Source organism: Strix aluco, chromosome 14 (genome assembly GCF_031877795.1).
Source record: "Strix aluco isolate bStrAlu1 chromosome 14, bStrAlu1.hap1, whole genome shotgun sequence".
NCBI classification, from domain to species: domain Eukaryota; kingdom Metazoa; phylum Chordata; class Aves; order Strigiformes; family Strigidae; genus Strix; species Strix aluco.
This window is the reverse complement of record NC_133944.1, coordinates 20,565,906-20,592,384: the sequence shown is the minus strand read 5'-3', so window position 1 is coordinate 20,592,384 and position 26,479 is coordinate 20,565,906. Positions and strand designations below refer to the sequence as shown.

The 26,479-nt window shown below is 38.9% G+C and overlaps 1 protein-coding gene across 6 annotated transcripts; it reads left to right on the top strand.

Moving 5' to 3' along the window:
• Positions 1 to 13: 13 nt before the first annotated feature.
• Positions 14 to 18,847, top strand: PRMT7 (protein arginine methyltransferase 7). Of its 6 annotated transcripts, none has more exons than XM_074839396.1 (18): positions 15 to 82; positions 781 to 954; positions 1,778 to 1,814; positions 3,141 to 3,290; positions 4,929 to 5,037; positions 5,376 to 5,488; positions 6,719 to 6,960; positions 7,106 to 7,283; positions 8,394 to 8,521; positions 9,313 to 9,454; positions 9,962 to 10,045; positions 11,272 to 11,319; positions 12,500 to 12,589; positions 13,250 to 13,411; positions 15,839 to 15,913; positions 16,705 to 16,865; positions 17,965 to 18,061; positions 18,624 to 18,847. In XM_074839396.1, exons 2-18 carry the CDS (start codon positions 860 to 862, stop codon positions 18,780 to 18,782), a joined length of 2,070 nt encoding a protein of 689 aa, XP_074695497.1. In that variant the 5' UTR covers positions 15 to 82; positions 781 to 859; the 3' UTR covers positions 18,783 to 18,847. The 6 variants fall into 6 exon arrangements, 5 of the variants coding, with proteins under 5 accessions (XP_074695501.1, XP_074695497.1, XP_074695498.1 ...); XM_074839397.1 differs by having other exon boundaries at positions 55 to 101; XM_074839398.1 differs by lacking the exon at positions 15 to 82 and adding an exon at positions 111 to 123.
• The last annotated feature ends 7,632 nt before the right edge of the window (positions 18,848 to 26,479 follow it).

The following is a 26,479-nucleotide window of genomic DNA, read 5'->3' as shown; positions in this document are numbered from 1 at the left end:
CCGCCCCGCCCGGGGCCCCGCCCCCGCCGCGCGGTGCACGCCGGGCAGGCGGCGGCTCGCGCCTTCTGAGGCGGCCTGAGAGGTGGGTGGCGGCTTGAGGGGTGGGTGGTGGCGGCTTGAGGGGTGGGTGGTGGCGGGGCCTTGGGGCGGGGTGGGATGAGATGAGATGAGGTCGCGGGTTTCCGGGGTCGCTGCGTTGGTTTCGTGCAGGGGGTAGCGGAGAGCGTTCTCGCGGTGTCCCGTCACAGCTCTTTCCTGAGGTGGGGGAAGGTCCCGGCCGAGGCCGCTCTGCTCGCGGCTGGGCCTGTCCCACGGTGGCGCCCATCCCCGGCATGGCTGCCGCTGCCCGGGCGCGGGGAGCCTCTGGCAGGTGCTTTGCTCTGGCCCTGGGCCTCTCCACCGCGGCCCGGGGCCCCAGTCGGGCAGGGCGCTGCGGCCGCCAGTCCCCTTGGCTCTGCCGCTGCCCAGAGCTGGCAGGTCCCTTTGCAGACAGGGTGTGGGAACCCCCCCAGAGAGGGTGGTTGGTCTCCCTCGGTGCGTTGCCTTGAGGACAAGGTGGTGTTCCTTGAGAACTTACTGCTGCTTTTTTTTCCTGGGCTGAGTTCCTGAGCAGGGTTGGGTGACAGGTTTGAGCTGAAAACGTTCTTATAGAAAAAGTGCAAGGCAGTGACCAATGCTTCTGGACAAGGCAGGTATAACAGGGAAAGTATATATGTGTCCATAGCTAAAGTGATGTCTGTTGTTTTCATTTGAAGTTCTGTGGGTTTTTTTTTTACACAGCCAGTATTTTGGGTGTTATACTGAAGCCAAAACAGCAAAACCACACATAATACATAAATAATACAAATTGGGATTGATCATGAAGACCTTTTGTGGAAGAGCTAATCCAACCACTGGTGCAATGGAGTGGTTAGAAGAGGATGAGAACTATGACTATCATCAGGAAATTGCAAGGTATACTTGAAAAAATAGCTTATTGTTCCACTAGAGCTACAAAAAAGAGCAAACACAACTTGTTTTTATGACAAATTTTGGGTTTTTCTCTATAGAAGTTTAAAGGACACAGATTGTAGGACAGTCTAAATGTTACAGTGCCCTGTGTTGTACAGGACAGAACTAGAAATGTAGAATTTTGTAAAGTATTCTCCAGGTAGTTTCCTTCTAAATTTTTAAAAAACATTTCTGAGGTGCTTATCTTAATGCTGACAGTGACTGAGTTGTGGCAAAATGCATTGACTAAATTTCTTTTAAATCCCCAGTGCAAGAAACAATTACTAAGTGTCTATTCCTGTAGTAACTTTTTTAAGAGCTTAATGTAACAGCCAGAGAAATTGGGAAGAGTAGATTTGGGAGTATTTTTAAGTAGTATGACCCATGAAGATATGAATACCAAAGAAATTTAAGTCTTGGTAACAAATGGTAGACCATTATTAGGCTGTCTTTCATTCCTGTGTATTGCTCTGTATGAAGCTCTTGTCTGTCCCAGCTGTTATTTCACAGCTGTTTGTTCATAGGTTCATGTATTGGGTCTGTTGCTGAAGAGAGAATATATGCCAGCAGTTAATTAGTTTATGTATCTGCTGATGACCAGATCACTGAAATGACATTATTCCTTAGATTTGGGAGCCAGTTCAGATCCTCAAATTGTATGTCCCCATTTATGGGTCATGGGGACCTGTTGCCTTAGTAAGAGAAAACAAAGGAGGCTATGTAAGATCTAGCAATTCTGTCATGCTTTGCAGTATGTAGTATTTTGACTGGATTTTTTAAATTTTAGGTCACGCTATGCAGATATGCTTCACGATAAAGACAGAGTAAGTATAGAAGCAAAAAAACTTCTGAATGGTAAGAAAATACTAATCTCCTTTCTCTTGAATAGCTGTCTGCATGATTATACAGGTTTCTCTGAAGGATGAAATGATCAAATTTGTACCCTTTAAGATACCAGACCTGCTCTTAGATCAACATCTGACTCTTAAGTGTTCTGTTGTTTACTACAGAACATGATATTTACATTCAGCTTGCTGTTCTATGTTTGACATTTTTGACAGAGAGAGCTCATTAGATGAAATTTCAAAGGCTATAAATGTGAATCTAGTTTTTAGGAATGTAAGTAAAGTCTATCTTAATTCTCTTGTGATATTTTTAGCTCTTATTTACTGCTTAGGATCGAGAAGAAAATTGAGATACCGTATCTACTGGCATGATAAAGTCTGGAGTGGATGGTTTTAATGTACTTTCTGCTCTAGCCGTTTAGTCAATAACATTTTTAAAGATTTTTATGGTGTCTATACTACGAGTCTTGAATTCATACTGAATTGAAACATGCCAGAGGGATCAGGCATTTAATAAGCCATGTAGAGCACCAAGTTGTGTCTAAGTAATTAAAACAACTCTACTGGAGTTATATATCAAAAGTGTTAACTAGAATGGTTTGGAAAGGAATCCAGCAGATTCCAAATATCCAAAGATAGTGTGTTATTTGGAAAGGCTTGATAAGACATTCCTTTTCAAATGATTTACAGTAGGCTATTATGCAGTAAATATAAGCATATATTTCGCTATGTATACTGTAGCTGACAGATGGAAAAAAACAATCCTGCCCTGTTGTTATTGCTGGTATGCATGTAGCCCCACTTAATGGCACATAACCAAAAGCCAGTATTTACGCATGCTGCTTCTCATGTGGGAATGTTTTCCAGTATATGGAGAGGAATCTAAATCCAAGATACTTCAGGTCTTATGCTGTCAGAGGCACTAGAAGACTATTTGAGTGGTGCTGCAGTGGAAAAGTAATAAGAAAACCAGTAGTATTTCTCATGGATCTTAACTATTATTTTTATGTCTAGAAAATTTATTGCATTTGTAAATTATGCATGCGTTGTAAATAGCTGATTGATCAATGATGAGTGAATGGTGTGATAAAAATTGATGTGCTTTAAATGGACTGATCCCTCCAAAAACACTTCCTTTCACTGAAAATGGCTTTGGTATGACTATAGAATGAAGAATGTCTGTAGGTGTTTTTCTAGCTATAAACTTATAGTCTGAAAGTGCAAGATTTCTCTACAAAAGTTAAAAGTATGAATAGATAAAAGCTTGCTGCTCTCTTTCTTCTTTGTTTTTTCCCATCTCCACAGAACACAAAGTATTACCAAGGTATTCGTGCTGCAGTGAGCAGAGTAAAAGAAAGGGGTGAGAAAGCAATTGTTCTAGACATAGGGACTGGCACAGGACTCCTGTCTATGATGGCAGCTTCAGCAGGTGCAGATTTCTGCTATGCGATTGAGGTAAGCATTTGTTATTGGTTGCACATAATTCTGCATGCACGTTCATAACCTCTTTTTAGAGATTTCATGCAGTTGTCTGACTGATCAGTGCTGTGGATGCATTTGCCATTTGTGGTTTCTGAAGTGCAAGTTTGATGCTTTTATCTGTGTGAAAAAGACTTAGATTGTATGAGCATATGGTTGAAAAGACATAATACATTTTTCATTCTTGGGATAGTTTCTGTAAATGTACAGATTAACAGTACTAAGTTAAGTTTCATAGTGTTCTGTCTTCTCTACTTATCAAAACTCAAGTGTAATATGGAAAACTTGATAAATGTTTTTGAAAAACGTGAGTATTCTCAAACTATATTATTGATCTTCCTGAGTTTCAGCTCTTGGAGATGGGTTCTCAGACCCACTTAATAATAACATGAATCCCATCTTAATAAAGATACTGTCTCATAAACTTATTTTTCATTTCTTTGTGATTAGATGGAGCATATCCTTTTTTATTGGCAGTTAAGAAACATCCTGATGGTCATTATCAGTCATTTCTTATATGAAGGATAACAGGAAGATTCTGGCCAATTTAATTTTTTGGTTTACACATTTGAAAAAAACAAAAAGAAGATTCACTTGTCTGATGGTCATAGTTGAAAGGGTGCACTGTGATTTTTATCCAAGTAAAAATCTACATTTTTTTAATCTGGATTTTATCCTATGATCATTTTCATGTAGGGTCAGTCATCTTTCATGTAGGTACAGGAAGCAGTAGCCTCCAGAATAAATCTGTTCACAGCCAATCATAGGGAAGAGACAGTATCAGAAGTGATGTGGTAGGGAGAGGTCTTTTGCCTTCTGCTTTAGTGGTTTGTTGACCACTCTGACGGAGGAGGATCAGTAGCTGGTGGGAGGAAGGGAGGCCCATGATGGAAAATAAAAGCCTAATCTGAAGTCTGAGAGCTACTGGTGTAGGTGTTCTAATAGGAATACATTATTCCAGTTCTGGAACTTGGGCTAGGTTCCAAAGTGGCCACAAATTTCTTCTCTTAAGTAGTCAGGTTGTGTGGCTGAGTAGAATATTTAAAAAATTTTTGAGTTTAAAAACTGGATGTGGATGTTAAGCCCTTTCAACACATTCTTCATCATTCTGCTATTTTCAAGCTATATATTTATTCTTTTTGTTCTAAATGAAATAAAAATTCTCTTCACGGTTATGCTGTTAATAAAAGCAGATTTTTGGCATACTTAAGTGACCATTTCAGTGCTGGTTGTTTTGGGTTCTTTTATGTATTTATTTGTTTTGAGCACATAAAAGTCTCTGGGGGCCTCTCTTGATGCATGCATATCTTCTTAAAAATAACAAGTTTAATGTAAATGCTAAATATTCTTAATGTGTATTCTTGTCTTTCAAAAGTTAATTTGGAGTAGCTTTTGGAAACAGCTGATAGTTTGTAACAGTGACATTGGAGCCCTATGAACCTTTGAAGTGAGGCTTGCTGTCTTGTTTCATGGTAATGAACTTCAAACAGGAAAAGATACAGAAGATGTTAAAATTTTGGCAGGACTAAATATGCTGCATTTTGTGTTGATGTCCTTTCATTTTTGAAAGCTAGTGTTAGCTTACTAGTTTGTGAAGAGTCTTGCTATTTACAGGTTTTCAAGCCCATGGCTAATGCTGCTGTGAAGATAGTGGAGAAAAATGGTTTTTGTGACAAGATCAAGGTAATCAACAAGCACTCCACTGAAGTCACAGTTGGCCCAGGTGAGAAAAATAGGCTAGGGTTAAAAAATTGGCGAGTACCTCAAAACCACGAGGGAATATGTATTCTTCTCACTTTCTGAATGTTTTTAATTAAACCAAGCAAATCCTTTACTCTCTAGGAAGTAACATTGGAAATTTACTTCAAAAGGAAGTGTTGAATAGTATTTCAGTAGTCATTTGTATTTCATAGTAAACTTCTAAAAGAAAATAATTTGCAGTCTTTATCAGGCTCTCTAACAGGAATAAGTTTTTGAATGACTTGTGTTTTCAGTATAGTATTTTCTTGAAAGACTTATATAAAAAGTCTCAATTTTACTATGTTAAATTGTGTCTTTTAGATGGAGATATGCAATGTCGTGCAAACATCCTGGTAACAGAATTATTTGATACAGAGCTGATCGGAGAAGGAGCTTTACCAACCTATGAGCATGCACACAAATACCTTGTACAGGTAAGAAAACAGAAATTGATAGTGTGTCAGATTTATCCCTAGAGAAACTCTTCTGTCTTTTTTGGAGTAGGATAGAGATTATACTTGATTTAACCTTCTGTATCCTTTGTAAATACACCATCAGCTGTGCTAATTTCTTATTCAGTGAATAATTTGCTAGATTCATTCCTAGAATAAAGCTATCAGGGCACATACTGTAAGTCACAGACTCTGAAATTACACTTAGTTGCTTTGTATTAAAACCATTAACTTGCTGATTAACAAATGTCTTTCAGAAAGGCATCCAGTTCTGATTTGGAACTTTCTTTAGTAGTTTGTTCCAATGGTGAATAGGTCCCAAGATGTTTTAAAAAATTATTCTCCTCCTAAATTTGATGGGCTTCACCTCCCAGGAATTGATTGGGTTTTTCCTAAGGAGCTCTTGCTACTCTGCGTGGTTTTTGCCTGTGAAAATACTTTAAGCACCGTAATCAAATTATATGTCAAAAAACCCACTGGATATTAATCCATGGGTGTAATTTTAGGGCTTTCTCCTTCACCCCTGCTAATTTTTCCCTTTAATTAAAATGTGGATGGCAAAACTTTATTTAGGTTTATAAGTTTCATTTCACCAGTTCTACGTGTAAAGACAATAGCACTCCATAACTTTTTACTGCTCTCCATATATAACTCTAAACTGTAACTAGACTTTTTTTTGTAAAAGAATTGTTCTTGGACTTCACAGTTAGCTCTTAGTTCACAGTGGTTTTTTAGAACAACTTACATGTTTTCTACTCTTTAAACATGGATACAGAGTTATTATTGCATAAATATTTGAGCAATTATCTTTCTTATTTACTTATTGTAATCACAAACTCTGTTTTAATGTTGATAGCTTAGTAGTTACCTGCCTTGAGAAGCTCAAGATAGATCTCTCATCTCAGAATGAGTATGGAAATACATGTTTAACTGAGGCTAGTAAAATGGTACTGTTGCATGGTTAATAAAGTAATCTGGCCTTGCTGAACTACACTGAACAAGATAGGTATATATGTATTGTATTTCACAAATAGAGAAAAAGCGAAAGTGCCCTGATGTTGCAGAAGTCTCTGAAATAATTTGTGTTTAAGATTTCAAAGCTCCTAGTCCAACTTTTTCTTTAAATTGTTTCACATTTCAATTGATTTCATTCTCATGCATGTTACTAAGTCAAATTTGTTGAATACGTTTACCCTTTGTTTTAACACTCAGGAAGGATGTGAGGCAGTGCCTCACAGGGCAACAGTGTATGTCCAGTTAGTGGAATCCAAAAGAATGTGGTCCTGGAGCAAACTGTTTCCTGTTCGTGTCGAAGCAGAGGATGGTGAAAAAATTATTGTCTCCCCTTCAGAAATGGAGAACTGTCCAGGTGTTCCATCTGTTTGTGATATCCAGCTGAACCAGATGCCTTCAAGTGACTTCACTGTCCTTAGTGATGTGGTGACAATGTTCAGGTAAAGTAGGTGTCGTCATTTTGTTCAAACCAAAATTTTCCTGTTATGCCTTTTATATAAGTTGTGTATTCACCGTGGGAAGCTAGTGAAAATTTCTGAAAAATGCTGAACTGTTTCTTTTTACAATTTTGATGCTTCTCTGCAGTGTGGATTTCAGTAAGCCAGTAAGGAGTGCTCCTACCTACTATAGAGTGCAGCTGGAGCCTGTAAAATCTGGCAAGGCACAAATCGTACTTTCCTGGTGGGATATTGACATGGATCCTTCTGGGATGATAAACTGCACAATGGCTCCATACTGGGTAAAACCCACTGCTGCTTTCCAGGTAAAATACTGAGCCTTCACATACTATCATCGAACGACTATCAGTAATTATTTTGGGTAAAGGTCATACCGGGTGTTTTAAGCAGCTGTGCCTTAAACTGTGTAGGAACTTGCTAATGCTTTATGTATTGGAAGATGCTACATAAGCAAATCATAGAAATGTTAACTTTATTACGCACCCGTTTTAGGTTTTCTTTCATGTAGGACTTACCTTTAAGCTTTAATGTAAAACTTTAAAACTGAAGCTGTCTTCCAGACTTTTTAAAAATTATTTTCAAGGAATAAATCAAAATATTTCCACATATTTTTTTCTTAACTAGTCTCTATCCCTTGTCAAAATATTAGTCTGTGGTTTGCTTCCATGTAGTTCTATTAAATTTCCAAATAAGTGTTAAGTTTATGGTAATATATTTATACTCCCATAAAAAAGGCTGGTGTTGGAAAATGCTGGGTTGATACTGGATATTTAGAGGAACAGGAGATCAGATTCATGGGTTTTTGTATGAATGTATTTACTAGTAGGATCAACTTAGTTAAAAGGAAACTACAGAATGATTGCTTGCACTTAACCATGTTTGAGAATAAAATTTGAAACTATCAAGCTTCAGGGCATTTGGTCAGCTTAGAATGACCGATCAGCTTGGAATATTTACAGTGCAGTAAATAGCTTTTTGAAACACAAAATAGTTGTGCTGTCATATCTGAGTGACACTAAGTGACCTCATTTGATACATGAGGCTCCAACCACTGGTCACTGTCAGCCATAAAGGTTTCTAACATAAGTGAACTATAGAGACAAAACTGCATTAATAAATGCAAAGTGTATTTTGGATTTGGTTTTCATTTGATTAAAATACAAGCTTAGCTAGTCAGCAAGCCAGTGGTCTCAGGCTTGTTCTGTTGTAAGAAATCTATATGCAGGGCATTTATTCAATACACGGTATTAGTCCTTACTCAGCCTTGCTGACATGAACAAGATTCTTTCAGCGAGTCATACATCAGTGCTTCAAAGTTGTGCCCATTCTTAGGAATTGATTTCCTGGTATATTTTTACTTTCCATTTACTATTTATGAGTTAATTCCTAAGGTTTTGTTTATTAACCCTTTTCAGTGGAGAGATCACTGGATGCAGTGTGTGTATTTCCTTCCAAATGAGGAGCCAGTTCTCCAGGGTGAGAAGGTGTACCTGACTGCCTGTCGTGATGAGTACTCTGTGTGGTATAAGCTGCAGAAAGACAGGTAACAAGACGTGTGTGTGAAAAGGGAGGGTATTTTATTCCAAGCTCGAGTATTTGCTGTTCTTAGAAGTAGCTGTTTTGTAGAAGAACAAGATCAGAACCTAAAGACTAGAAAATTATTAAAAGCCACTTTATGGGCAATGCACAGGTGAAAAAAACATGTGATGCATAAAAACAGAGTTGAGGTTTGGACTGCAGGCTCCTGCCTTATACCTGATGGCATTCTGTGACAGAGAAACAACACCCACTCATGGTAGGTTCCTGGAAAGCCTATCTTGGCTGAGCTGGCGTATAGGTAAAGGAGTGCGTAATTGCCATGCTGTCTCTTTTGTGTTTTCTTATCACTGTCTTTCTGAGATTAATGCCTTGTTCTCAAATTAAGAGGAGCTTAATCATGTTGGTTGTGATGACAATATCAGCCAACATTTTTAAAAATCAATGCCAGCTTTAAAAGTTAACTCCTGAATTATATGTGCCTTTTTTTTACTTAGGAATCCAAATGCATAACTTTTTTCTAAAAGGTCAAAGCCTAAAATACCTAACCATCACAGTCAGTGGGAAAGTTTGGGCAGTTCTTGGTTTTGTTTTTTAAAAAAAGGTGAAAATTGGCTGCTCTTTTCATTTGGAAATGCAAAGCTAAAAAAGGGTCCCCTCAGAACTAGTGGATTTGAACAAGTAACAGTGGAGTTCAAATGCGTTAATGTGCATACTAGCTAAAATGTGTAAATGCACATGTTTGTGAAAACATATTACTGATGCTGTAGTTAATACTTCATTGAAATTACTTTGCAGAGGAGAAGATGAGAAGAAATCAGACGTTCATGTTGAGAGTCCTGTTTGTAGATGTCAGGCTCATCTTCTTTGGAACAGACCACGCTTTGGGCAATTAAATGATCAGAACCGAACACGCCAATACATCAAGTCTTTGATGAAAGTGAGTGCAGGTTGCCAGTAGGTTTTTTGGCTTCTGCCATGGATGTGTGTATTGGGTTTTTTTGCAGTAATTATTTGTGGAATTTGTTTCTCCCTTGCTAAAGGACTTTGCTTCTAAAGTATATTTTATTTACATCAGCAGATATAAGTTATATTTTGTCATGAAAACTTTGGTATTACTTTTTTTAAATTCTAAGCAGCCATTTTTGCATAGAAATTTGTAGCAATTTGTAGCAATGTGTATTTGTTAGAAGGGGTATTGGTAGTTGAATAAAGACACCCAATGCATTTTTGTCCAAACATTTTCTGACCTAAAACAAGGGGATTAGATGAACATTTCTTAATAGTATTCTGTTCTGCTTGAAGTGGATATATTAATCACTGTATCTCCCAGTCCTTATTTGATATGGAAGTGTATAAAGTGGGGAAAAAACACTACCAGAATGTCTAGAATTTGAAAACTTATTCATCTGGAATAGGAATAACAATGACTATTTAATTTCTGTAGGTTCTGAAAACAGATAGTGTTTGCCTCTGTATCAGTGATGGGAGTCTGCTGCCTGTGCTGGCTCACTATCTTGGAGCAAAGCAGGTACAGTACTTCTTCCTGTTTTTCTTTCTTTGTGTTTTAGCTTGGTATTTCTAGCCCTCTCATCTGGTTCAGAATTTCTAGCCTGTTATTTAGTTATTTCCAGTGCCTCTTCAAGTGACAAGTGAGAAAGAGGCTCCCATTGTGTTGAAGAGGAGGTTAAATTCATCTCTGATCAAGCTGAAGTCTAGGGAGATAATAATTACCAGATTTGATGTTTACCAATATGTAACCTTGAATGAAAGCAGTGTTCCTCATTCCCCACTGATTGCTGTTTGCCATTTTGTATCTTGGTGTTTTTGCAAATACTGTTTCTACCGACATAAATGGCAATTTTTTTTCTTCTTTTGTGTTTCCAATTCCATAATTACATTTATTATCTAGTCGGAAGTGAAAGGTCTGCAACAGCAAGATAGGAAGCAGTAAGAATACTGAGTCTGTGTGTAAATGAGAACTGCCTGCCTGTCTCAAGTGTATACCATACTTGATGTGTTTTCTGATGGGGCTTGTCAGACTAAAATCTATTACAGTTGGACTGAATATCTGGGAATGTGTAATGTAATATAAACCTGAGGAAGTTGCTAGGCAATTCATAGAAATAAACAAACATACTGAGTTAAACCAGTGATCCATGGCCCCTGTATTTTTGTCTTTAGTAATGGCTAGTCACAGACAACCAGGAGAGAGGAAATGAATAGGGCAGACACAGAAATTTCCATAGTATTTTCCTAGCCCTGTAGCAGCATATTGCCTAACTATTCACCAAAATTGAATAAAACCTAATTTCTTTCTTACTTCAAACAGCTGGTGTGCTGCATTGTACATCTGAGCTCTGTCCAGCTGATACAATCAGATCATGTTAAACCGTGCTTAGAAGGAGTAAGCACTAGTGGAGGTTGATTCAGCACACTGGCAATATGCTTGCATTTGTTCTGGAGTATATATATGCCTAGAGCAAATGTTAATATGCTATGTGCAAATAAATATTTGCATTTTGTTGTTTTTTTTTTCTTGTATGGCTGTGAAAACAGTATTATTTAGTTATTGTAGTTACTGAGGGGTAGGGGTTTTTTTTGTTAAAAAGGTACATGAGAGAGGGCTGTGGAATAGATGCGTGGTTCTTATGAACTATGTTCACTAGGGCTTCAAAATAGTTCTTTCATTGTTTGTTTACATATTTAATTAAAAATTATAAAGCTAGTTGACTTACTGTTGTATATTTTCTTTAGGTGTTTACATTAGAAAACTCTGCTGTGTCCTGTTCTGTCATGGAAAAAGTGAGTATTCAGCTTTCTGTTAAAGCAGTAAATGAACTCATGGCATTTCTAAGGCCAAAGTTGATGCTTTTGATTATCCTTGCATCAATTACTTGGAGGTTAAATCAAGTTTAATGAATGTATTTGATCGTACAGTTTGATAAGACTGTGGGAGGTGGGGTATGTTGGAGGGAGGAGTTATGATTTTTTCCAAGGAGTTGTGCAGAGCTGTGTGCAAGTACTTGGAGAAATACATCCTGTTGGAGATAGATCCAATCTCAGAGCTTTAGCCACAAGCTGAGTAGGTCACTGGGGAAGTTGAGCTGAGCAGAGGGAATATAGTTGCCAGTGCTTGATCTCTTCTTGGATGTTTATTGGCTTGTCTGCTTGAGCTGCTGCCCTCATTGCACTGGAGATAAAAGCCAAGCTGTTTGTTTCCGAGGATTAGTGGAATGGGAGAGCATCTTGTAGCTTGCACCAGTCTCACCTGGAAGGTGGCATCTAGCAGTTCTGTCTTCCAGCTGAGACAAGTTGGGAATGCCTGCCCTGCTCTTTGGCTCTTAGGAGGCAGTAGGCAATGGGCCTTAACTGCAGGTGATGGTTCAGCGGCTTCCTTGGGGTAGGGCACAGAAGGCCCTGCCAGTGGAGCAGAGGCTGTTCAGGAGAGGCAGCTAAGGTCTAAGAAGTGACTGAAAGCAGCTTCCTGAAGTCATTGTTCAGCTGTGTCTGTTTTAGTTGGCACTGTATATTTGAAAGATGTCTATCTCAGCCTGTGGCTTAGGAGTACAAAAACATGAATGGTAGCAAACTGGGACGCAAACCTGGTCTCAAACAGAAGCCAAATAAGCAGTGTATTCATAGCTGAAATAACACTTATCTTTCTTGACTGTCCTTCCCATATGCTTCAAAGTACAAATGAATGAAGGTGAGGCAACTTTTGTGTTACCTGCCTTTTTATATACTTAATTGAAGGAATATGTAGGGCATGTGCTTTAGTTCACTAGGTGTGACATGTTGGCTCAAAGTGCATGCACCCTTCAAGAATAGACTTGTATTGTCCTGATGAGTTATGGTAGGCAGTTTTTTTAAAATTTCTTTTCGCTATTGGTTTCCTTTTGTTTATTTTTAATAAAATTACTATTTTGGTGTGGGTTTGAGTCTCAACTGTAACTTTTGATAAAGACAGTATGCTACTTTTTAGTTTTTTAAAGCAAATCATCTCGAAGATAAAATTAAAATAATAGAAGCACGTCCTGAGTTGCTGACCTCTTCTCATTTGGAAGATAAAAAGGTATGTTACAGTTGTCCAATACTGAATTTTAGTGGTGTGGTGGGGAGCAGAAGGTGAAAATAAATCTTGCTTTCCTACTGTGCTTCTGTAACCACAATGAATCCCATTATGTCCTAGTTCATATAAATTATAACAAGTAGATGGTTCAGACGTTGTCCCACTGAAACTAAATGAGGCTTAGTCTCAAGCCTGGGAGGGTTTTTGCTTTGTTTTTAAAAGGGTATGACTTTCCCTTCCTGCACAATCTACACCAGTTGTAAGGGCAGTTAAACTGGTTTAACTGCCTATGTTCTGCTAGGCTGTAGCTCTTCTTTCTCAAGCCACTCAGAAGATTGCAGTCTATTTGGAAGTACTAACATCCTTAAATTAAAAATTTCAAAATTCTATGACTCTTACTACAAAGCCTTCCAACATAAAACTGCAATATTTTCTCTCAAACTTTATTGCAGGAAAATTAATTTTAAAATTTGCCAACTAAAAGCGCAAAAAGATTGTTGTGCAGTATATGCAGTAATTAAATCTTTGTGGAACAGTAGAAGTTTTTATCTAGATGACTTCACTTGCTGTATTGCATTGTCTAACTATTGAAGATATAAACAGCCTGTGTTAGTGAGTTGTTTTTTATTACAATGCTTTTAATCTCTTTCTTTCTTTGCCAAGATTTCTGTTCTTGTGGGAGAGCCGTTTTTTACTACAAGTTTGCTGCCGTGGCATAACCTGTATTTCTGGTATGCTAGGACAGCTGTGACCAGCCACCTTACCAGCAATGTCACTGTCCTACCTCAGTCTGCTTCTTTGCACATGATGATTGTGGAGTTTCAGGTGAGATTGTTTAGAACTATCCATTTGATATTTACACTAATCCACTTAAAATTGAGTATTCATCCAGGATTTTTTAACAGCAAGTTTATCTCATCTTAATGCTGCACACTTTGATATGTTTTGCACTTACCACCTGAGAAAAGAATATTTGACATCTTGAAGATGAGTTTTGCTGTTTCAGCCATCTCTGTCAGAAAATTAACTTGAATAATTTTACCATTTTAAATGAAAGGGCTGAATGTTTTAAAATTTTTCTTTAGATTAGAGAGATATTGCTGAAGCATGTGAGAATTGTGGTTATCTATAGAAGTAGATATTCTGCAAAATAACAAGTTTTTAAATTGTGCTTTATAAGTATAGGACTGGAGGCAGGATTCATAATTGCATGTTCTTTTTTTTAACCACTTGAGGCTACGCACAGTTCTAAATTTGAGCATAATAGGGGTCACATCTTAATACTTTGAAAAGTCATCTTTCAGAAGTTGTACAAAGGTACAAACTTTTTTGCAGTTATTAAGGACTTTGTCAGTAAAGACCGTGAAGAGTTTACCTACAATGACAATGGAAATTAGATAGGTACTTTTGTAATTAATATGCAGAGTTTTTGTCCAGTAGCTTTAGTCTGAAATTGTGTAACGAAAATAAACATATCTGTATATTTTAAAAAATGCTATAGTCTAATGAATTTTCACATAAATGTAACCTTCAGTTTATCTGTTACAAATACCAGGTCTTTTCTCTCTCTTTTCTTCCCTTTGTCTGGTTCACCAGCTGTGTAGTTTTGTGTCTGAGCCTTCTCTCCCTTAACAGTTTCCTTATTTGAATGCGCTTTAATCTTGTTCTCGTACTTCCATGTTTGATTTGTGCATGTGAAAATATGTATGTTCTTTTTCCCTCTGGCACTAATCAACTACACTGCATGTGTTTACATACCTTTGAGTTTTCTGCAAAAATGTAGAGAATTTAAATATATACTAAGTAGATAATGTAAATCTGAATCTTACAATAGGAAGCAGTTGTTTAAGACTAATCAACAGTAATCGGATTGACATAAGCAGTTAATTTTAATTCCATGCTCTCTTACCCGGAGGATTTACTTCCCTAGAACTCAAAGCTTTTTGTAAGGAAGCAAGAATTATTCTCTTCATGTTCTGGATGAGGAAACTGAAGCATGCAGAGTGATGATTTAAGATTATTCAGCAATCTAGTAGCAGAATGTAGAGTGACATTCACGTCACCTGAACCTCAGTTTTATACTTTTATGTACAGGGTTGTGTTCAGAGATGATTCCACATAGCTATTTTGATAGAACATTTAACTTGTGTTTTGTTCTATTAAGCTACTCCAAAAGCTCTTGCTTTAATTTCACGTTTTCCTCTTTGTTCAGTGGTGAATCTAGATTCAAAGACTAGAATCTCTGGGCTTTTTTAAATAACCTCTGCATTTACCAGTTCTTGGTTAGACAGAAGGAAGAGACATAGTGTTGTAAGGTATTCTGCAGAACTGGCTCTGTAGGCTGTTCTGCCTTGTCAGAGTAGGGATATGTCATTACAGTTAAGCAGTTAGCAAAAGCTGGATCCAGGAGAAAGAATTTGATGAAATTACTTCGGTTATAAACTTGTTTACTCTATAATTGCATTTAGGGAGCAGGATGCTACCTATCTGATTTGATAGTTCTATCAGATATACCATTCAGAGATTCTTTATAGTCACTCTAGTTCATGCTTTATTCAGGCATAAATTACAGCAGCATTTATTTAAATGTATAGCAGTCCTGCTGCCATCTTGTAGAGCAGGAACATTTGGGGTTGCTAAGTGCAACAATGAACAGGTAATAAAATATATTTTCTACATCTATGATAGAACAAGAACATCCACAGCTAGTGAATGTTCTTGTTCTATTAAGAGACTATTAATGCAGTCTAAGAAAAGCAAAAGTTGAACTGAATCACCGTCTCTCCAGTGGATTGCTAAAGTTAATGAGAGGCATAGTATGAAGCGTGTAAAATAATTTTACTAATCTTTGGAGTGCTAAAGGGAAGAATGGTAGTCAATAGGCTGTAAGATGTTTGATGCCACTGGGAGCACTTACCTGTGTTGGGTAGTGGAAATGGGGGGCCTGTAAGGGTTTCATCTTGGCAAATCCATACCTACTCTAAAGTAAATTATGCATAGAGATAGTAGGAAATGTGACAGATTGTTTAGAGGAGTTGAAAACAGTGGCTGAAGAATTAGCTGACTTGCAAAATATTTTCCCAGAATTACATTATCTTCCAATTCTTGCAGTAGTTCTAATGCTTTAGGAATGTATAGATAGTAAAAAGTTTTGATCTGGCTTGTTACCAAATGTCTAATCTACAGCTAGAATTATTTTAAGATTTTCTGTTTCTTTTAATAAAGCCAACAAAATCCTGTTTTCTTTTTTAGGACTTATGGAGAATCAGGAGTCCATGTGGCACCTGTGAAGGTTTTGATGTCCGTACTATGGATGATATGATTAAAGTAAGAAGAATGAGAATAGTTTCAGCACAAGTCTCTGCGAAACAGAACAAAACTCGCGTTGGCTTAAAAAAGTATTTAGTGACTTTGAAAAACTTGTATGTTAGGCACAACACCATTGGTTTAGTTCTTCATTAATATAGTGGTTATTTAGTTCTTGCAAAACAGTAACTTCTGTGGCATGGGTTTTGGGGTTATATATTTCTTCTTATTTGTCAAGCTCTTCAGTACTTCACACTGTTTTGAAAATACTTCTGTTTATTCAAAAAAGAAAAATACTGTTCTCAAAATTTTATTCTGAGCTTGAAATCAAATCATTTGGGGGTTGTTCATAGATGAATCCTGCTGCCCTTACTTGCCCTTGCAGGTACTTTTGAGAGAGAAAAGGCTTTTTGATTTTCAAGAAATAGATATGAAGGGTGAGATTTATTTGTATCAATTTCTAGAGCTGTATTGTCAATATCCTTATCTGAGTTAGCCTTGTAGATTGCCTTTATAGTCATTGTGGAGGAGAGGAGTACAGGCAGTTCTACAGTAGAATTCATCTCAAGGGAGGAGAAAAGTTAAATGCATTGTATTTTGAAAGCACCTGTTTGTGTTTCACTGCTGAGGACCATAGTCAAAGCAATTAGTTCATGCATGTAGTTTGTATTTTATGCCTAAGAAGTACGGTCCTGTCCTCCTGCAGCTTTATTGCTTAAATACTCTTGGTTCAGGACACATAAATAACTTGAAAACAAGGACTGTTTGCTTTTGGATTGTTTTCAGATAGTTTTATTACTTTCTTTCTTCAGAATTCTCTGAATTTTAGGGAATCCAAGGAAGCAGAACCTCACCCTCTGTGGGAATATCCTTGCAAGTCACTCTCTGACCCCCAGGAAGTTTTGACATTTGACTTCAGAAAGACTGTACCACAACACTGTCTCAGCACAGAGGGTTCTATAAAGCTTTTACGGTGAGTTTTCTCATTGCAGTAAACATTCCTGTCATCATCCATTTTTTTACCTCTTACTCAAGCTTTTTGTATATTACAGTTAACTAGTGGGTACATACTTGCCCATTCTTAATAATATGACCTAAAGTTGTGGACGTCATTCTGACACAAATTTCCTGGGGCTATTCACAATAGGCTATAAGGATAATTTCCTACATAATATGCCTGTATTTCAAAAATAACATTTTTCTAGATGATACCATGATTTAAATCTTAAATAAATTCATTTATAGTTTAGAGAAAATAAACCATTGCCTGGATGGTTTTAATCTTTCCGTTTGTTCCCTATTACTGAGTTCTTGCAGAAAAAGCTCCTTTTTAGCTTTCCAAATTACTCTAATAGCTTTAAAGTGTACGCTATTCTTCCTTTTAACTATAACTCTGACAGTCTTGATATTTGTCACATGCATTCTGAGATATTTTTCACTATTAATCTAACTAGAGATTGTACTTAATTCTGTTCAAACTTTAAATACTGTTAAGAATTAAAAAAAAGAAATTTATTTTTAACTATCTCGAGCTTATGTAACTCAAACACTGCTGTAATAATGTTTCTCTTTGTGAAACAAAATTCAAGGTTTCACAAAATCCAGAACCATCTGCATGGGGTCTCTGCCTTTGCACCAGCTGTTGTATTTACAGGCAACACACTAGCATGACTTCTGCTCCTTGGGCAGCAGACACTTGAAGTGAGATGGTATGTGTGGTAAATATTTCCTCAGAATTCAGAAACAATAGAAGCTGGGGTCTCTGAAGGACGTACTCCAAATATGCCATATAATTTATGCCGTGTTATCGAGTGCCTGTTAAATGGCTGTAGTTCTGAGCAGATTTAGTTATGACATATTCTGCTTTTCCTTGTCTTTTTTAGGTTTCATATCTGCACATACTTCAAGTTGCTACCCATTTACCAAATCATTCAGCTGTTCAATGTTTTTTCAAGGAAACAAGTTATTCATGCTTTTACAGCTCTCACCTAAACTATGTGAGGAATGGGTGCAGCATTTAAGCTGTCAGTATTGTATAAAGTAACAGGTTTTTATCTTCCACCTCTCCCCAGGAAAGGAAAGAGCCATGGAGCAGTTCTGTGGATGGAGTATCATCTTGCTGCTGATATCTCCATTAGTACAGGACTGATGCAAATTTCAAATGAAAAGGTATTTCTTCAGTCTAATTTATTATGTCAAGGTCTATAGGATTACAGTGCTGAAAAATGGGTCTCTGCTGGCCATGCTTGGTTTATGCAGTGCACGTTGTCACACTAGTTGAATACTATGTACTCAGAACTAGTAGAGCTATCTGTTCATATTTTTGGGGTGAACAGGAGATGTACCTTAGAATGGGAGAGTCTGAATTGGATCCAAATTCTCCCATAGTTTGGACCACATTCAGAACTTAAATATGATGCTAGCTCAAAGTAGAATTTATTCATGCAATGTCCTCTTCTCAGTTTTAAAAAAAGCAAAAATTTTGAGGGGAAGGAGTAAGTATTTTTGGTATTCTATCTAAATTATTCTTTGACCAAATCCATTTTTGCCATTTTTGTAGCATATGGTATTTCAAGTTATGTATTCCTGTAATGGAATGAGTGGCAATGGAAGTGATAACCATCTGATCATTGTGTACTGAACTGGGAACAAGAACTCTTACTGACTTACTACTGTCTAGGAATAATATCATAGAGTTTTGACTGCTTTCACTTTTAACTCTCTCCTGTAGGGAAACTGTGAATGGAATCCCCACTGCAAGCAAGCTGTCTATTTTTTCAGTTCTGTTATTGAATCAGAAACTCTGTCTGACCTTCCTAGTGCTGTCACATATGCTATAAATTTTGACACAAAGACAGGAGACATTGCCATGGATTTTAAGCTACTGTAAAATACTTTCCTTTTACTCATGTTCCTAAATTATAATAAACTTATATAGTATTTTTTTGTATGGCAGAGGGATTTTTTTATTGTGCTCAGAGACCAAACTGACTGTTGTGAAATATACTTTAAACATTTTTGGTTTTGTTTTCAAAATATATAGTTGCGGAGCTGGCGAGGAACCTTTCCTTAAGGACAGGTATTCCTGACAGGGTTTATATACATAAATACACATACTTGTTATCACCTGTTTCAGTGTGAATCTCTGGTATTTTGGGGTTTTAAATAATGTTATGGAGCTACAAAACAGTTGATGTACTGGTTATTGTATGGTGTATCAGCGGATGAAGAGACTAAACCTTACACTAATATTAGATAAAAGTGAGTTAAACTCATCTATTTCTAGGCTTTGCTTTTGTCAGTGTAAAATGGGAAATAATCTTCAGAGCACACAAAAATAAATCCTAAGTCAAAGTACATATCTGTATTAGTACACTTAATAGGAAGAACAAAACAGTTCAGCTGCTCAGAGACTTGTGTAAGTTGAGGCTGTATGAAACCGGAATGGTCCAAGAATTAAAGTCTGAGGCACTGACATCCTGCTGGAGTCTGAGATGGTGTGTTTCTGAAGAGATGTTTGCTAAACAGTCGCTGAAGTCTGAAAAGGCATAACTGGAAATTAGAAAATGTACATATTTAGGTCACTAGGAAGTGACAAACTGATGGTAGTCTGACCAGAAACAAAAGAAAAAGAGCCATAGTCTAAAAAACTTGCAAATCTTTAGGAGATATGTGATATGCATTATATGATCAAAAATGTGTCCTTATACTTGTTCCATCAGAGGGCTAAATAATACCTGCCAGTTTAGCTAAATTGTATATTGTTCTGCAATAGCACGTATCCACAACTGAGGTTTTATTAGTTGCATTCCAGATCACGCTGTCAGAAAGTGTAGTGTGTGACCATGTGTGTGCAATTAATTCTGCTTTAGATGAACAATCAATTGGTGTATCCGTTTTGTATGTGTGATCTATTAAGGGAAATAGAAAATCAATGTACTGTCTGTCCTAAATTATGTCAGCCAGCTGCAGGGATAACTCTGTTTACCAAAGCTACTCCTGTTTCCTCTGAGCAGCAACTTCAGCAAAGTGAAAGGAATGCCATAAAGAAGTCATGAGGGAGCATGGCTTCCTGGTCACCGTGATCTGTAGTTCTGGTGAGTAGGAATTTTTCCTCTTTCTCTTCCTAAGAGTGTGATCATATTTATAGACCTGGAAGCCACATGAAATATTCCTACATTTTTTCAGAACTATTTTCCCAGCAAAGGTCTTCACACTTAATACATGTAAGGAAGCAATGAAATACATGACTAGTGTTTTCCGCTAAGACAGAAACCCTGCAGCTGCTACTGAGATCTGTGGACTTCACTTTTCAAAACTGTACTTTTAAGATGCTTAACTTCAGACTCTCATTTCTTACAAACTTCACTGGAATATATAGGTTACTCTTCATTAAACAATTGTTTCTGATTTTGATACCCTGGGAACAAGTAGGAGACTGGATGTGTTTTTCTGAAAGTGGCTTTCCTCCCCCATGTGTGTGCTTGCAGTAAAAGGCCCTGTAGAAGAGGATAGTGATAAAAGTACTTCTTTGTTCTGGTTTTGCATACATGTGTAAGGAATGGCCAGTATCCTCCTATAAACAAGCATGGTGGCACAAATCTGTTTGTCATATGTTGGGAACATAAGCTGTACAATTGTAAAGCGAACAATAATATGGCCAAGCCTTTTAATGGTAAAGCCTTAGCCCTTTATAAAAAAAAAAAGTCAGTTGTGCAAGTCTGAATGGATAAGGCTTGCACGGTATGGCTTCTCCTCCTGGAGAAGATAACACAGCAGAAGAAACTTAGATGCTGCCTCCTGTGTTTGCTTGTGGCCTGACACAGAAAGCATGAGCTGCTGTTCTGCAGTAGGAATAGCTTCTGAAGGTGCTTTGCATTTAACTGCAGAAATTATTCTAGATCTAACAGAAGCATACAGTGTTCCAAAGGGAACACAGAACTAATAGCAATATATTAGAATGTATATATTTGAAAAATAGAACAAAACCACAACTGAATTTACAGTATTTTAATGTCTAGTGTTAACTTTCTCAAAGATATCTATGTATGTATGTGCCTGAATTATACTTCCTAAGAAAAAATAAACAGATAAATTCGCTGAAATGCCAAAGAGAAGAAATCCACATTGATGGGAATTTGTATTTTGTTATCAGTGTTATATATGTTGAAGATACGTGGGCACTGTGGTAGATACCAGGCATGGTGACTGAGAGGTGCCCTTTTTAAACCCTGCTGGTATTGTGAGACTTGGGACTATTGAGATTCTCAGAGGTGGGTGTAGTGCAAGTGAAGGGCACAGGCTAGATGCAGTAGCTAGCGTATCTGCAGAACTGTGCTTCCAGCACTGAACTGTGGCAATTAACATGAATCATATTATCTGCATGTGACGAAAAACATCCTAGATTTCAATATACCTGGAGCGGTAATTGTATTGCTGCTGTCCAAAAAAATAAAAAGGCTGGAAAGCTGGAATGCTGAGCATATTTTAGCACCTGTGCATTCCTTAGAGGAACAAAATCTGATGGCTGTGCTCAAGCAACCTTGTGCGTGTTTTAATTCACTGTGAGTGTGATCAGCATTACTAATGCTTGCTCGTTATGCTTATGCATTTAGACAGGCACTGAAACTGCTTTGAGGATCTGGTTAAAACATGCTGGAAGCCATTATGTTGAAGTAAACCCTTACCACATGTATGGTTTGCATGTTTTCACCAAAGTCACAGCACTCATTAAATTCTGGTACATACAAAACATAGATAGCTGTGTTGATACAAATCTGGGTTACTTGGGGCATATGTAACTAGGAGTATTTAGTGTATGTGTCAGTCTTTGGCTTCTGTGAATTCTTCAGGAGGGACTTAAAAACTTAGTGTGATCTGTAAATCGTGGAAAACGCTGTTTATAGGAGGATACTGGCCATTCCTTACACATGTATGCAAAACCAGAACAAAGAAGTACTTTTATCACTATCTTCTTCTACAGGGCCTTTTACTGCAAGCACACACATGGGGGAGGAAAGCCACTTTCAGAAAAACACATCCAGTCTCCTACTTGTTCCCAGACCTCAAGAAGCATTGTCATGATGTGCTGAGTTGGAAGAGCTTCTGGCTACTGGCGTCTTAATAAGCAGAGCAAAAATCCTACTTTCTCTTGGAAGGAACTTATTCTGTGCAGCCACCACAGACAATTTTTTTTCTAAATGACAACAGCTTTGATCCTGACTAGGCCTGCAGGCATAGATGCATGTTTGAATAGAAACAGGATCCCCTGCCACCACTGAACTAGCAGTATTACAGTTCATATGTTGCATGAGAGCCAGTGTATAACTGGCAAATTTTTTAATGTGGCACAAGAGATGCTTGCAGTAAAGATGCAGGTTTTATTCAGGTATTGAAAATAATCATTAACTACAAAGTTTTGCCATTTACATTTAACTTCCCTAGTGTAGTTTTGCTGCAAAAATAATAACTTTTCTGTAGCTCTGAATGGTAGTGAAAGTTTTACTAGTACTTGGTGGTTATCACACCCCAAATCCACAAGAGGGTGCTGAGAATCCACTTTTAAATTTCTAGTGCATTTTTCAGATCTTGTTTAATAAGGAAAAGTGCACAAACTTGCAATGCAGCTGTCACATGTGCAAATAAAACGGTTGTGATGTTATGAGATACACTGTATATACATGCACTGCAATGGAAAATTAGTACAAAAAGAGACAGCTACTAGTAAAACTAATACAGGCTTGCACCTACCATAAAAAAGCAGGCAGGCAACAAAGTGTCTCATGCTGAATACACAGAATGAATAATAGGATAGTGAAATTGTCGCGGTCCTAATGAAGGACAAGTCTTGCATTTTAAAGAGTGTTTTCTAAGTCGTGGCAGCTGCAAGATTTGTTCCTTTATTTGCAGAACTGGTACCTTTTGTCTGAAGACTGGGCAATTCAAGGACTGAGATCACGGAGCTTGCGTTTCTCCTTCATTAGACCCTTTGAAACTGCTCTGTGTAGGCTTCCTGCATTTAACAAGATAGAGGATGCAGTGCAGGACTAATTCATTTAGTCACTCATCTTTTGTGTTCTATTTGTAGTTACAGCTGGTTGTTAGGAGGGAAAGAGACTATTAGAGCTTCCTAGTGTTAGATTTTTCCAGCGATGATTGTGAGCTGAGTACAATGGGTGCTTGTGTTGTCATTCTACCTTATTGACTCCGATGGCATTGCAAAATGTTAATTTGATTTGGTAGTCAATCATTGTAAAACTTCACCTTTCCAAGCATTTAATGCAGATTAATGATTAAGATGCTTCTCAGAGAGATGTATGTGTTATCCTCATTTTTCAAATGAGAAAAAACTAAGTGTGCTTTGTGTGGGTGTTCAAGTGTTTCATCTGCCTCAGGCCCACTATAAGATTAGGGCCTCGGAGCTAAAGATGACTTGCTCAAGGCCATGCAGAATGAACTAATCCCCTGACTCCCTTGCTCTGCTTTAATCATTTGTTTTCTTGGTGTGATTTCAAATGCAGCCGTATGAGGTTCGACCGAGATACAGCAGATAAAGGCTGAGAGACAGCAAATCTTTGGGTAACTCAGTAATTAAAACCATGAGGTTTTTAGCATATATATAAAAAAATATTTTAATATATATATAATATATAGATAATATATATGTTTACAAGGCTATAGGGCTTTGTTTTTGTTTTGAAAGGCTTTCATGAATAGGACCCAATTTATTTATTTTCCTCCCCGCCCCAGCAGGATTCTGTCTAGGATTTGAGAGCCCTAAAGATGCCTCTTCTGTGGACAAGGGCACTAATGAAAGCATGAGAGCTGGTTGTCTTCCTGTATGCAAAGGGAAACCCCACAATTCCAGGTCTGATAGTGCTCTTTGCAGTGGCGTGGACACAGTCCCAGGGTATCTTAGCTCTTAAGATGCACAAGAGACTGGCCACGTAACCTTCTGCTCTTGTTCAGGGTTTTGCTGAAGCGTAGCTGTGTAACATACTGCAGCAGCAGCCTGTTTGCTGTGGGTTTTGTCTCCCGCTGTTTTTCGCAGCCTCTGCTCTTTCTTGCCTTGCACGTCACTTTAGGTGAAGCCTTGCAGTCTTGCTTTGGAAGAGAGTGGGTGCTGCAGTTTACTGTGTGGACTCTTGCTTCTCGAGGCTGATAGATCTTTCTGCCTATCTGTACTCCCATCAAGTGACTGCTTCCTTCATGCTAGAGTCTCTAAGAAGGCAATTATTCACAGCCCTGAGAATCAGCAAATGATGCAGTGATGAACGGGGTGGGAGGGAGAGATAAACAGGCTTTACTGCAGCACCTGAAGGTGCCATATCCTCAGCTGCAGCATTTCTAGGAATGGCTGGAGTGACTGAACAGAGATCTACATGCGTAATCTCGTGCCCACCTCATGGGCCCTGCGGTCGTTTATACCGCGGGGCTGATGATCATACCCCTGGCTTTCGGTGGCAAGGGCCGTGGGTGCATCCAGAACTATTAGTGTACTAAACCGTCCCCCCGGAGCCTCCCGAGGCAGCAGGGGAGGGAGAGGCAGGGGAGCGGCCCTCTCTACCCAGGGTCGTCTCTCGGGGGGGGGGGGGGTCGGACACCGCCCGCTCCCGGGGTGGGTGGGTGGGGGGGGTCCTCTGTGGGGAGCGCGCCGGCCCCGCTCCTGATTGGCCGAGCCCCCTCCTCAGGCCGCCATTTTGGCCTCCCGCCGCCTCAGGGCAGGGGGCAGACATGTTCTGCTCGTACCCCCCGCCACGGCGGCGGAGGCGGCGGCGAGGGAGCAGCCGGTGGGGGCAGCGGCTCGTGCCTGCGCCGCGGGAAGGCCGCCGTAAGCCGGGCCGGGGAGGCGCTGCGGGGCTGGGGGGGGGCCGGGCCGTTTGCGCCGCGGCGGGCGGCCCTGGGCGTGCAGCTCTCGAGCGGTTTCCAGTCAGGGCGGCGCGGGCTGGCGGCCTGGGGCGCGCCGGGCGGGCCCTCAGCTGTCTGGGCGCGGTGGCCCTCCCTGCCGGGCTGTGGCAGACCGACCTGGCTGCACCCGCCCGGCCTGGCGCCCCGGCTGGTCTGCACCTCCCAGGGAGCCTGGTTATCTCCTACATCAAATAAGTTGTGTCTACACCTGCTTCCAGTCCACAGGTTTGCACGAGGGAGCAAACTTTGGTCGGCTTAGAGGCCAGCGTTGTTTTAGAAGTAATAGTGGGTCTTCAAGAAACAAAAGTCGATGTGTTGAGCGATGTGTCTGTGTGACTTTCAGACTGAGGAAACCAAGCACACACATGGGTAATGAACTGGTACAAAAAGAATACTCATACCGTATAATTTTGCTTGCTATTTTGCCATGTGTGTGTCCTGGCATGCCGAGGACCTAGACAGTGGCTTTAGTATTGAATGTTCATGTCCCTGGTGTTTTAAAACAGCGGTAGCATTTAGGATCTCTTATCTCCTCAGTTTAAGAGTTCACTCTGATACTTAACAGTATATTTCCTGTGAGTGGAACCTCTGTCCTATGGCCTTTTAGTGGAAAGCTTATGAAATGATGTTTTGAACCCACTTAGCCTCCTTCTTTAGAGGTATAAAACAAAAGCCTTTTTTTTTTTTTTTCCCCTTTGTTTTAGTATTACTGAAATTTAGTTGCTTTTATGTCTAATTTGCTGTAAACTTTATTTTTTCTTCTAGATGTGCCTTTACAAATAAAATTATTCTAGACAGCTATTTTTCAAGCCATGCTGATTGACAAAAAGGCAAACAGTATGTAAGGGTTTTTTGTGGGTTCTGCCCCCCTTTAAGATACCTTTCTACGTTATGGCTAGCATTTGTATTGTAGTTTTTCTTGCCCTAGGGGGAAGAAGGGAGAGGGCGATGGAGGATAAAATGAGAATATTAGTTGCAGAGCCCAGTTTTGGGTTAAATTCAGTGTTAATTCTGTTGTAATCTATTCATGCAAGGCTGAAAACTCGGAAAGGGTTTTATATGTTAAAGTCTAGTCATCCCTGGTTCATTTTAAAACATTTTTCCCTCATTTTAAAAACAATTGTAGCAGCTTTATCATACCTCCTGTGTTAAGTGACACGGATTAACCTCAACTGCCTACATATACAGCTGTCTCCATTACTGTGTGTCTCCAGTAGTGTGTTCTCATCTGAGTGATTAAAATGCTCCTTGGATTCCAAATCCAGTAGTTTCATTCTGTTAAGAGGGTTTAAGCAACCCTGTTGGCATTGCTCCTTACTGGGCCTGGGCCTTGTTTAAAATCAGTGGCCAGCTCTTTCATTCCTCCAACCTCCCTTGTGCCCTGTTGACTATCCTGAGAGCAAGGCAGAGGTTTCAGAGGCTAACAGAAGAGCAGGCCAGGGAGTCTCTTGGAATTAGGCAGGGACTTGCACTTCTCTTCAGCAAAAAGTATTTCTGCCTACAAAAATGTTCATCTAAAGTTTATGCTTCTGGAACTGAAGTGTAAAACCAAAACTTTTTCTGAAGGCACTGATGAGGCATGGGGGAAGCGTGGTAAAATTACAGCAAAGTTATATCTTGTGCAGCCTGTGTGTCACTGGAGAGCACTAATCTGGAGTCTCTAGGCACAGCATGCTGGAG

What these genes read in the sequence shown, in the direction of transcription:
- PRMT7 (XM_074839396.1), top strand. Translation starts at nt 860, where the DNA reads ATGAAGACCTTTTGTGGAAGAGCTAATCCAACCACTGGTGCAATGGAG. An exon ending in TATCATCAGGAAATTGCAAG is followed by an intron (nt 955 to 1,777) that starts GTATACTTGAAA and finishes TTTAAATTTTAG; the next exon opens with GTCACGCTATGCAGATATGC. An exon ending in CCTGTTCTGTCATGGAAAAA is followed by an intron (nt 11,320 to 12,499) that starts GTGAGTATTCAG and finishes GCTACTTTTTAG; the next exon opens with TTTTTTAAAGCAAATCATCT.